The 13648-nt window shown below is 43.8% G+C and overlaps 1 protein-coding gene across 1 annotated transcript in view; it reads left to right on the forward strand.

Moving 5' to 3' along the window:
• Positions 1-13648, forward strand: part of LOC146809107 (zinc finger and BTB domain-containing protein 16-like) — a 435238-nt gene that overhangs the window by 382656 nt on the left and 38934 nt on the right. The window contains exon 7 of the mRNA XM_085615909.1: positions 9649-9816. Within this exon, the coding sequence (XP_085472035.1) occupies positions 9649-9816 (168 nt within the window). The remainder of the gene's footprint in view (positions 1-9648; positions 9817-13648) is intronic.

A 13648-nucleotide genomic window follows, 5' to 3' on the forward strand; every position in this document is an offset into this window, starting at 1 on the left:
AATCAATCACCCAACCACGAAGATTTACCACAATCACTGTAGGAATCAATCACACAACCAAGATGGTCTTCTTCATACCTTCTACAACACTACCTTCAGCACAAGTCTTAGGTTTATGTTCTTAAGGAAGACATAATATTCACACAGTTTACATAATAAGATAATTTCTGATCCTGGTGGGCAATTAATTTTTACATTTTGGCAAGAACATTTCCAGTTATTGCAATTTCCGCCTGCATTGTCTTTATCCTATCATCCTCAAATGGATAGACAAACCTAAAGGCTAAATCAATCATTAGGATAATGTCTTCAATGTTATTCACATGACCAAAAAGATGCACGGATGTTCTAGCTCACAGTGGAAGAGTTAACGTATAGTATTTTCATGCACTCTTCATTAGGTAACACTCCTTTCTATGCTTTTACCCTTGCAATCATCAAAGTCTTCAATTACAGCCTCCACATAGTTTGGTTCTTGTTGCCTTTTCATTTGTTTCTTAAACTCAACATTTTCTGAACCAAGCCAGATTAAACAACTACGCAAGGCTCAACAATATTCCAACCCTCCCTTTTCTTCCTCACTGTTCTTACCTGTTGGTAGATTCTATGGGATGTTGTTTCTGAACTATGCCTTGTGAAAGGATTGTCTGGTGCTTTGGTCAGTTGATGATGGCCTGGATTAAACATTCTACACTGGAGCTGTGTGAAAAATCCTTTTAACTCTGCCGACGAGTGTACTATGCATGGAACAGCAGTGGCCGTCCCCCCGCTGAGACATCTCTTGTGCCTGGAGTTCATTGTCACCTGTCATTATTTAATACAGTGAGCAGATCTACTCATAAATTCATGGACCCACCTCATTATATTTCATGTGTGCTGGATATTTTGTCAGCTTGACCTAATCGTCGCACTGAAGGAATGTTGCCCTCTCTGTAGTCATATTGCATGATGTGCGATAACAACTTCATGGGACACAGTTCTCACTGCGTTATGGTGTCATAACAGGGTTGGTGATACCAAGGATCCTTACTGCTACCCTTTCTTCACCATCCAACAATTCATAATTTAAGGGCAACTTTGCAGTCCATGAGAAAGTGTGGTGCTACCACGTGCTAGGACCATTCTTGCTTCCTCATTTTGTCGCCATAGATTCCATCAGTGCTTAAATTGTAAGAGAAAGAGTGCTGGTGCCTGAATCTCTGCTCATAATTCTGCGGCCGTTGCAATTAAACATCTGCGCGCTGAATACCAAGGCCGTCAGTTTTAAATCGAGCTCATGCCTCTCTGATCCACTACCAGATCCTCCTTTCCCCTATATCTCAATTCTGCAGGTTCCCACGTTCTCAGTTTGTGATGGTTTTGCAGTATTTCTCTTACTCTGTCTTTCCAAACTGTTGCTTTTTCCTCACTTGGAAAATGTCTGATGTGGAAAAATAAGTGCTGGTCCCCAATAATAAGTGCTGGTGGCTCCCACTGGCAACCACTGGCTAAAATTAAGCACTGTATTCCCTTCAGCCACGCCTCTTCATGGTAAACCTCTTCCTTCACAGCGTGCAGCACTGCAACATGTGAGCAGATCTGCATCAGCAGAGCAGTATATGGTGCTTCCGCACTGGTGTGCTACGCACCTCATTACACAGGAGCAGTGATTGTCCTCTTCGGACCTCCACATCTCCTGCGCACAGACTCACTCCTAGCCTGGGCGCTGTAGTGAGTTGTGCAGCACTGTGTTGACAGAGCAGTTTTCATCTGGTTGGGTGTTTACCCTGGAATCTGTTCTCATTGTCTGGCTTGACAGCGTAGGTGTCGCCAGACAATTATGTGAGTATTACCAGGAGAGGGGCTTTGGCTCCACCCACATGTTGGGAGCCAGGAGTACATGTTTTGATTGAGCAGAAGTTGGGTGCTTCCACAAAAAAGTGCTTCCTTTTCACACAGCTGTGATTTGTTTGTTTATTTATCCAGCTGCCTGAGCATGAACTTTTAGGGGCAGGTACATGCCATTGCAGCACTATTAAAGTGTCTTAGATAACTAGATAATGTATGGTGTTTCTCTCTAGCAGTAGCATAAACAGGAAGAGGGCAGTCATTAACTATACAAATGGATTTTTTGGTCTGGCTTGCCAGTGCATTCATGAGCCAGTCCTATTAGCATGCTTCTTTTATTGTGTTGATGTGATGCTGAACGCTTGACGTACTGCCTCTCCTTCAGTAGGTGGGACCCTACCATCTTACTTCAGGCATTTCATCCTCATAAAAAGGACTAGTGTCAACTAGTACCTATGGTTTCATCTGCTATTAACAGTACAGCTCTGATGACGTAACAGAGCTAGCTGTAAATACTATTCTTGGATCTTAGTTCCTTCTATTAAGGTACTGTAAATATTGTATTATTTAGTATTCTCATTAATAGGATCTGATTCTCCATAATGTACTTTTAGTATTGATGCCATGGTTGTAGTTAGCATGTGAAGAACCACAGTTACACCCAGGGTCTGGCCCGGGGAGGGAACTAGAGGCGTTAGGGCACTAGAGAACGGTCAGCCTCCAACCAAAGCTATGAACCACAGAAAGGACCGTCCCTAGTTGTGTCTAAGAGATGCCCAATTTAGTGGGGGCAAATCACAAAAATTGACGGACTGGCATCACACACCACCAGGTGTCATGCTTCATCATCTGCCAGTCCTCGCCCTCTAAAAACCGCGTTTGATAGAGGGCGGGCATACACCTGGAGACAGGGATGCACTTCTAAACTAAGTGGTGGCCCAAACAAAAAAAGGAGTGAGTGAAAATAAAAACCATCATAGTATACCTGAACAATTTTTATTCTATGGGGTTACTATGTGGGATTAAAATATATAAGTGCGGTGAGTGGGGACCTTATCATCCCGTCGCCGCTGTGAATCAGTGATTGTTAATAGGGGGTCAACATGTTTCTGCCTGTATTGTCCACTTGGGTACGTGGCATTCGTCAGGACCTTAAATATTGGGCTCCAATCTTACCACTGGGGCATAGGCCTTTATCCAGCTGCCACCTGTTTAGAGAAACCTGTAAGAGAGAGGGGGTGAGACAAACATATAATACTCAAAATGGTTGTCATTCGGTAGACCTTGATGTGTCACAGTCACGCTCCATACTTACTGCTCTCTCCTAAAGTGAAAAAGGTGAAAAATGTATATGAGTGTCAGGCATCTGTGTTCACTCATGTGAATAAAATAGAAGTCTTACCCTATTGGAAAAACCTATTTGCCCCATGGGAGGGGTAGGGGGGAAATCCTTGTGGCCACATTCTGGTGGGAGACGGTAAAGGATGAAGACAAAAGGGTTAAAAACCAGACTGGTTAGGAAGGTATATCAAAGATACTGAATTAGTTAGCAGAAAAAAACGTCAGGGCGTGCTTGATCTACTATAGTTTCAACCTGTTGGAAGAAGAAATCAGAATAACGACTTACAGTTCAAGGCGTACTTCCCGCTAGAAAACCTAGTGCTGCATGCGTCCAGCCTCCTCCCCGGTGACATTAAGTTTAGTGCGCAGCAAGCTTTTATACTGTTGGGTGGGATCGTGGCATGCGATATGGGTTTCAGGTGAGTGTGGCGCACAGTGATGATGCTGCATTTCCTGTGTCCTGAGCGAAGCATGCAGAAAGGACTGCACGTTGCCTGTTTGTTGCCTGACCCTCGTGGGGGTGTGTCAGCACATGGCGCTGCTCCATGACACGCCGCTTCCTGTGTCCCGTCATTACCTCAGATAATTGCCTGGGGTGGGGCGGGACCAGTTTTGGTCCAATGAAAGCGCCTGCCATAGTTTCTGGAGATTCAAGGGAGTGATTTAACGTGTGTAGACACGTTATATAGAAATATGGGGAACATGTGCCCCGCTCATGACTATTATTTCATGACGGGAGCAGTTTCGAGTATTTACACAGAAGAAAGGAAGAGAAAACAAACCCAGATTGTTTACAGTCAGGGTGACAGTGTGGTTAAACCCACAATTAGTGCACAAGTCGATTTTACAGCTACAGCATGATTGCTGATCAAGAAGATTCTAGTTTTAGGGAGTAAGAGAAACTGCGTCTAGCTCTACTCACATGTATTACTGTGTCTATTGTTTGTGTTTTTGTCCTTATAATAGGTACTGTTAAAGTGTATGTTTTAGTGAGCGCTAAGGGAAGTTACTTCATTTGTAGCCATGGGATATCATCGTTCAATCCGTTTTTCCATGTCCCAAGGCGAAACACCCAGCGCTGTTCTCTAACATGTAAGACATGTGAGAGGCAGCCATTGCGCTTCTGTACTACTTCCAGTATCGTCCATCTTAGATCTTTATCAGAGTGTTCTTTCTCAAGGAAGTGTTTTGTTAATTTGGTGTTATCTTTCTTCCTTCTGATAGTGCTCCGGTGCTCACTAATTCTGGTCTTTACACGCCTAGTAGTCATGCCAACATACATGAGTTGGCAAGGGCATTTGAGTAGGTACACTACATTCTCTGTGTTGCAGTTAGAGAAGTTCTTCTGAGTCCATGGTCGCTCAGTACCTATGTCCACTTCTTTTGTGGTGGCCGTGAATTGGCATGATACGCAATCGCCACAGGGGTAATGTCCAGTTGGTCGTTGGTGGCCCCATAGTGTCAGTTGGTTGTCATCTGTAGCGGCTGGTGGTTTTGTATGGACTAGTTCATCCTTGATGTTCCTACTGCGTTTGTACGCAAATAGGGGTACAAACCGAAGGACGATGGACATACTGATCTAAGAAATAAATCTACCTTTTGTCCACCTATACAATCCATTCCATGCCAGGTTCTGGCTTTTGAACAGGCAGTATTGGCAGAAATTGAAAAGATCGATTTTCACAATCTAAAAGGCTTCCAAAACCTAACCCGGGAAGAAAAATCCGCGATGTCAAATCTCAAAACCAACAGAGACATCACGATTAAACCAGCGGATAAAGGTGGGACCACAGTGATCCTGGACACAAACGCATACGATCAAGAGTGCCTGAGACTATTAGCTGATGCAACCAGCTATGAGGTTTATCAGACGGACCCTACTGGACGCCTCATGACCAAAATAAAGTCCATCGTGGTAAAAGCCACCGCCAACAACTGGATTACACAACATGAAGCAGACTTCCTCATTAATGAGAACCCTAGGATGCCCAGGTTCTATACCCTGCCGAAGATACATAAAAACAGGGTCCCACCACCAGGAAAACCCATAGTCTCAGGGATCGGTTCCATACTAGAACCCCTATCCCAGTTCTGTGACTGGTTCCTGAGACCTATTGTCCAAAATTCAAGAACCTACCTACGGGACACCAAGGATGTTCTCTGTCTCCTACGTGACATGCCTATCAATCATATGGAAGACACCCTGGTCACCATGGATATTGAAGCGCTATACACCAGTATACCACAGGAGCGCACTTTACAAGTGGTAGAGCAAATAATTCTAAACCAGGATTGGAACTATGTCACACCACAACACATCATAATGGAATGCGCAGAACTGGCACTATGTGAGAACTTTTTTGAATTCAAGGACGTAATATACCACCAGATCAAAGGTACTTCAATGGGGAGCACATTCGCTCCAAGTCTGGCATGCCTCTACGTACACCAATTTGAGGAGGACCATATCTTTAAGGAAACCAACCCCTACCTTGATCAAATCAAAATGTGGAAGAGGTACATCGACGACATTCTGATTGTCTGGAGGGGTACCAATGAAGAAGCACAATCATTCGTGGAATGGGTAAACAGCATTGATCCTCATTTGAGATTCACGCATACCATCGACAAAGAAAGAGCAATCTTCCTGGACCTTGAAATCAACCTATCTTCAGAAGGCCTACGCACAAGAGTTCACAACAAAGCAACCGACAAAAACAGCCTTCTGCTTTTTGAAAGCTTCCATCCCAAAGCCCTAAGACAAAACCTCCTGGTAGGGCAATTTCTGCGCATCCGCAGAAATTGTTCAGAAATCTTAGACTTTCATGAACAAGCAGACACCCTGGAAATGAAACTCAGAGCAAGAAACTACCCCAAAACATTGGTCAAGAATGCCAAAAAAAGAGCTCGAAATAACAACCGGGCAGCTCTTTTAGAAAATACGCCAAAGGAGCCGGCCAACCGGATGGTGTGTGTCACCAACTTTACCCCAGCGTCCAACAAAATTCAGAACATTATTCAAAAGAAATGGCGCATATTAAACACCAGCGACAAAGTCTGGACCCAACCCCTATTTGCGTACAAACGCAGTAGGAACATCAAGGATGAACTAGTCCATACAAAACCACCAGCCGCTACAGATGACAACCAACTGACACTATGGGGCCACCAACGACCAACTGGACATTACCCCTGTGGCGATTGCGTATCATGCCAATTCACGGCCACCACAAAAGAAGTGGACATAGGTACTGAGCGATCATGGACTCAGAAGAACTTCTCTAACTGCAACACAGAGAATGTAGTGTACCTACTCAAATGCCCTTGCCAAATCATGTATGTTGGCATGACTACTAGGCGTGTAAAGACCAGAATTAGTGAGCACCGGAGCACTATCAGAAGGAAGAAAGATAACACCAAATTAACAAAACACTTCCTTGAGAAAGAACACTCTGATAAAGATCTAAGATGGACGGTACTGGAAGTAGTACAGAAGCGCAATGGCTGCCTCTCACATGTCTTACATGTTAGAGAACAGCGCTGGGTGTTTCGCCTTGGGACATGGAAAAACGGATTGAACAATGATATCCCATGGCTACAAATGAAGTAACTTCCCTTAGCGCTCACTAAAACATACACTTTAACAGTACCCATTATAAAGACAAAAACACAAACAATAGACACAGTAATACATGTGAGTAGAGCTAGACGCAGTTTCTCTTACTCCCTAAAACTAGAATCTTCTTGATCAGCAATCATGCTGTAGCTGTAAAATCGACTTGTGCACTAATTGTGGGTTTAACCACACTGTCACCCTGACTGTAAACAATCTGGGTTTGTTTTCTCTTCCTTTCTTCTGTGTAAATACTCGAAACTGCTCCCGTCATGAAATAATAGTCATGAGCGGGGCACATGTTCCCCATATTTCTATATAATGTGTCTACACACGTTAAATCACTCCCTTGAATCTCCAGAAACTATGGCAGGCGCTTTCATTGGACCAAAGCTGGTCCCGCCCCACCCCAGGCAATTATCTGAGGTAATGACGGGACACAGGAAGCGGCGTGTCATGGAGCAGCGCCATGTGCTGACACACCCCCACGAGGGTCAGGCAACAAACAGGCAATGTGCAGTCCTTTCTGCATGCTTCGCTCAGGACACAGGAAATGCAGCATCATCACTGTGCGCCACACTCACCTGAAACCCATATCACATGCCACGATCCCACCCAACAGTATAAAAGCTTGCTGCGCACTACACTTAATGTCACCGGGGAGGAGGCTGGATGCATGCAGCACTAGGTTTTCTAGCGGGGAGTACGCCTTGAACTGTAAGTCGTTATTCTGATTTCTTCTTCCAACAGGTTGAAACTATAGTAGATCAAGCACGCCCTGACGGTTTTTTCTGCTAACTAATTCAGTATCTTTGATATACCTTCCTAACCAGTCTGGTTTTTAACCCTTTTGTCTTCATTCTTTACCGTCTCCCACCAGAATGTGGCCACAAGGATTTCCCCCCTACCCCTCCCATGGGGCAAATAGGTTTTTCCAATAGGGTAAGACTTCTATTTTATTCACATGAATGTCAGAGTGAACACAGATGCCTGACACTCATATACATTTTTCACCTTTTTCACTTTAGGAGAGAGCAGTAAGTATGGAGCGTGACTGTGACACATCAAGGTCTACCGAATGACAACCATTTTGAGTATTATATGTTTGTCTCACCCCCTCTCTCTTACAGGTTTCTCTAAACAGGTGGCAGCTGGCTAAAGGCCTACGCCCCCAGTGGTAAGATTGGAGCCCAATATTTAAGGTCCTGACGAATGCCACGTACCCAAGTGGACAATACAGGCAGAAACATGTTGACCCCCTATTAACAATCACTGATTCACAGCGGCGACGGGATGATAAGGTCCCCACTCACCGCACTTATATATTTTAATCCCACATAGTAACCCCATAGAATAAAAATTGTTCAGGTATACTATGATGGTTTTTAAATTCACTCACTCCTTTTTTTGTTTGGGCCCCCACTTAGTTTAGAAGTGCATCCCTGTCTCCAGGTGTATGCCCGCCCTCTATCAAACGCGGTTTTTAGAGGGCGAGGACTGGCAGATGATGAAGCATGACACCTGGTGGTGTGTGATGCCAGTCCGTCAATTTTTGTGATTTGCCCCCACTAAATTGGGCATCTCTTAGACACAACTAGGGACGGTCCTTTCTGTGGTTCATTGTAGTTAGCATGTCCCAACTTCCAGCATTTTTTTAAATGAGACGGGAGAACCAACCATACTGGGGAAACAATGGATTCCGTTATTTGAGACATATCTGACTTTACGCGAACAACATATATTATAGCGCAATTATGGCACAAATGGGCGTAAAGGTTATGGCAGTTTACATGTTCAACTGACAAGAGGATGTGACGGTCCAGTTCCACCAGCGAACATATAAACAAAGATATGACAAAAAACATTTAGTCAAGGTCCCACTTGTGCAACCTGAAGACTAGGTACTGGTCAAGAACCCCAGAATGCAGAAAGGGGGTGTCATTGCTTCGTCAACACCCCGCAAGGTCAAACGAGTCAGACAAGTTCAGTTTATTCTGGAGAAAGACCAAATATGGAGTGCAGATGGAGTCAGCAAATACTCCATGAAGGGGCGAAGAAATGTGAAGAGTTCTTCCTTTCCCACTTTGAGTGTCATGACCGATGGAAGACTGAAGGAATTATCTCTGCATTCTAAGACTAGAATCCCAAGGCTGCACTGTGACTTTATTATGAAATAACAGGTTTACTCTATATAATCTTTCTTGAATTGAGGGTTCATTTGGAATTCTCTGCAACTGTTATCTTTCCTTTCCGTATGAACGGAGATGTGTTGCATTCTTGTTTCCACATCTGCCTTCACCTTTTTGTCAGTCTTCTCATTTTGCCCATTTCTCCTTCTGTCCCTTATCTCTCCACTCATCTTACCAGTTGTTAAATTCAATGAAATGTTGATGCTGAACTACGCCTTGTGGAGGGTTTGCCAGTTGCTCCAGCAGATTGACCTGGATTAAAAATTCTACACTGGAGCTGTGTGAAGAATGCTTTATTTTCAACACCCCTCATCAATGTAGGAGGGAAGCTTCTGCTCTTTGACAGCAGTACCTTTTACCAGTGAATCATGGCCATCCAGCTGCCTTATGTGGCCATTTCATCATCATGTTCAATCCTATGGGATTTATATTTCGGCGGACGGGATATCCGTCACCGTTATGTAACCCGCCCGAAAAGATCTAAATCTGGCCCTAAGTGTGAGACAAGGGGCCAACCCTGACATGTAACGAGAGGTCGAAGGGTAAGTGATGTCACTTGTGGTACCCCTGACATTTTGGTGATGTAACGCCCATGCTCCCTTTCTCCTAGTCTGTCACCCCTCACCCACTCCCTTCCTCCCTGGTCTCAACTGCCCTCCCTCTCTTTCCCCCATACAGGAGAAAAGAAAATTGAGTGTGAATTTTGCAGCCGTTACTTTCGTGATGAAATCACTCTAAGGAACCACAAGCGCGTGCACACCGGCGAGAAAGTCTACGAGTGCGCGAGCTGCGGCAAGAAGTTCAGCCTCAAGCACCAACTAGAGACACACCTGCGTGTGCATACAGGTATCATTGAGGGGGGTGGAGAACGCACCGCTACTGAAGCCTGGAGGGGAGTCTGGTGGGGGCGCTATTTTGTGTGCATGCGAAGGTAGTCAAGTCAAAATACTTTATTGTATGATTAATTAAAATCTTTTCAATATTTGAATGTTGGAAGAACAGATACATAAAGTCACTAGTAACCAGGGTTCATTAAAAGTAAACTTAAATATCAGAATGTGCAAATGGAATTGGGTATAGCTGCCAAGGGTCATGTTGAAACAATAATATGCTTATGTGAAAGGCTAAAATCTTTGCCGGCCATACGGTGGAAAGCGAGTGCATATAGACGCAGACAGACAAAGATGTGAAAAGGAGTTAAGTATCAGTATACGCAAGGAAAATCTAAAAAAAAAAATGTCTAAAAATATAGCTGCACCGAAACTTGTGCAAACAGGGCTATGAAGTGTTTTGATCCCTGGTAGGGTACTAGCTAAAGTATTGCAAAGTGCTACTCTCAAATGGTGGACCAGTAACAGCAGCTAAAGTGAAGTTTAGTTATCTAGCAGCAGTGATACATGCGCAGCGCAGTGGGCGACAGTGGTTTGGATGGGCCGCCTAATCGTTCATAATCATTTGAACTGCCTTAAAAACAAATTTCTTGGTAGTCCACTAGTTCGCCAGCTCATGCGAAGGTATTAAAAGGCAGGTTCCAGAGTTAGACTTACCAACATAAAGCTCTTCCCTACATAGCATGATCCCCCAAACTGAGAGCTTCTTTAGTTCTTTTCTCAAGGTAGAGAAGGGAGAGTATTTGCAGGGGAGAGAGTCTTTTGAAAAAGTACATAAAGGGCTGTCCTCTGCCAAGATATATAGGGGCATATTTACAAGCTCCCAACGCCACCGGAGCGTCACTTTTTTGGACACTCCCGTGGTGTTGTGCCATTCCCCATATTTATATGGTGGTTCTAAGCCACAAACTAAGTCCAGGTAATACCCGGTCTTAGAGTGGGGATACGGGGAGAAATCATTTATAGCTCCTCGTTTTTCGCTCTTTCACATAGAAAGAGCAAAGTGCAAGTATTGATTGTTTATGTGCAGGAAGGTGTTCCTTCATCACATAAACAATCACTCCTGCAGCTCAGGCACCCTTGCACATTGTGGCAGGGTGCCCACACCTGTGGTAGGCAGCTTTTTTAGCACTAGCGCTAGGGAAACGCAGGGGGGGGGCGCCGTATTTTTTTTAAATACGGCGCTTCCTTTTGTTTTGAAAATGTCTGAGCGCAGCGCTGCCAAATTTGGCATAACACCATGCTCCGGCATTTTCTTGTAAATATCCCCCATAGAGTTGATCCAACAGTCCAAGGCCCCTTTCCTCACTGCCAATATTTACTTCTTTCTGTGACCATAGGGTGCGACTTAAGTGCCCTTTTGGACATGCCTGCTCAAGGAGCCTTACTGGTCAGGGATTGGGCTTTAGTTTCTGAGAATACTTAGGGACCTGCATCCATCTCCACCAGTGTTTGACCTGAGGTCATTGTGTTTCCTCTTTGTATCAGCAAGTGTATTCAGCTCCAGACATAAGTTTTGGTAACTTGCCTGGTATCTACGCAAGCAAAGCCCAACCAGTCACACAAGGCCCATTGTGCGCAACCCGCTCAGGGGACCCATGGCCTTTATCTGTCAAAGGTGAAGCTCAGCCTAATGGGCCTTGAGGCTTAAAGGAGTATGAAATCCTCTATGTCCACTCTTGGTTGGTATTCTGGCAGGACAATTGCAAGTTTGGTAGGGCACTAAGGCTTCCTGCTTAGGCTTTCATTGGAAAACTAAGGCATTCTGGATGCTGTTGTCTTAGTTTGTTTCAGCTGAACCAAAGGAAGTAACACAGCTAATAATAAAGATTTGCAACAGATAAACCAAGGAGCAGAAGCACATGGTGTGATGATAAGAAACAAACCATCAACGAAACATCAACCATATGGTAGAGAGTGAGTAATTGCAACATGAGACCATAGAAGCGTGCCCCACTATCCACCATCACTCTCTTAATTAGGGGCGCTCTGATGCTCATCTTTAAATTGGCAAATTCACTACCAGGATCACTTCAAATAATTAATGACCTGATTAGAGTAGGTTTTGTGCAACAGCTGGACCCTAAGGGAAGAGAACAGACTCTAACACTATGGTGTAACAATGCTGCTGTGGACCCATCCCAAAGACCTGGCAACTTGGGTGTAATACCTGTCAAGCCGCCCTCAAACCATATCGTCCAATGTTTGAGGTGGGATTAAAAAAGTACCAAAGACCGAATTTTGACATATGACCTGTCAATCATTCCATCCTGAATAGAGCATGCGGCCCTTCTCTTTTTCTTCCATCAACAGAGTTTCTCAAGAAACAGATGTTCCGTGTGGCGACAAGTCAAGGCGTAGTGGCAGATCCACAATGTTTACCAGACAGTCAGCCCTGAATCACTCCTAATCTCTCAAATGAAGAGCATCAATACAGGCGGGATCCCATTATTACTGCTGGGCGACCATGCAGTCACTTATAGGAAACACAATGATCCACATACCCTGCGGTCAATTCTCTTGAGCATATAAACTGGAATATAGCAGGGCTAGATAAAAAGGTGGGAGACATGGTAGACATTTGCTGCCTGCAAGAACCTTGGGTCTAGGGAAACTTTGGTCTAGAGGGGTTATCTCCTTTAACACCCACGCAACTAGACAGCAAAAAGGAAGAGCAATGGGTGGACTCCAAATCTGGGCTATAGCTGGTCTTATGGACAATGTTAAAAGAACCTTTACCTTCAAAGGGAAAAAAAGATGCTAGAAACAAGTGTACAGTAATCAGATGATCATAAATCTCAGGACAACATAACAATAATAGTGCATAACAACATTGTGCATTAGTGTAGGATAATGACTATGACCAAGTTGTGTTTATTTTACCGAAAACTTTTTATTTTAGTATTTTTTCGTTTATAGTATCAAAACATGATTTTTTCAGTTTACAATAGATCATTTTAATTTTTTTTATACATAACAAACACAACTCAATACAGTCATGTACTCAAGAGAAAACAGTGCAATTAATTTATAGAGATAATCAAATAATTTGTTTCATTGCACATGTACAGAAAGGGGGATCCAGATGAACCATAAACAGTGGGAAGGATGGTAGATGGAAGTTATGTGCGTTTTGGCTGAGGTGCCTTCATCAGGGGACAATCTCAACTTTCTCTATTTCTATGCAGCAGGAGGCTAATAATATCAAAGACGTAATATGCTTGTCTCTGTAGGTGGTTTTATATACCTGATAAGAGCAAATCTGTATTATAGATAAACATGTCTTGTATAAAGTAGGGTCTTTTATGCATTTTTCAGAAGACACTGTGAAGTGTCTAGAATTTAAGGGTCCTTCGTCTGTTTTTAATCTGTTCGCCACGCTGTCTGGATGTCTGGATGCCGCGGAACCGACAGACAGCGTGGGGAACGAATTAAAAACAGACTATCTTTTCTCTAATCAGCAGGGAAAATTGTAGCACAAAACCTTGAGCATGGAGGCTAAGGTACCAAGGTCCAAAATAATTGCATCTTTCAAGCTATTGCTCCAAGCTACCAATCAAATATCACTGGATCATAAAGAAAGAGGGGAATTAACAACCTAAGACTCCTATCTTCATTGGGATGATGAGGATTGCTTAAAAATGAAGAAAGAACTTACACCAGCCCTTCAAAATAGAAGGAAGATCCGGGGGAGAGGCACAATTACTGGAAGCCAGAAAGGCCTACAAACAACTTATAAAACACAAGAAGAATAACCAATGTACCAAGGCTTGGCAAGCTCTACATGC

This window comes from Triturus cristatus, chromosome 7, assembly GCF_964204655.1.
Source record: "Triturus cristatus chromosome 7, aTriCri1.1, whole genome shotgun sequence".
In the NCBI taxonomy this organism is placed as follows: domain Eukaryota; kingdom Metazoa; phylum Chordata; class Amphibia; order Caudata; family Salamandridae; genus Triturus; species Triturus cristatus.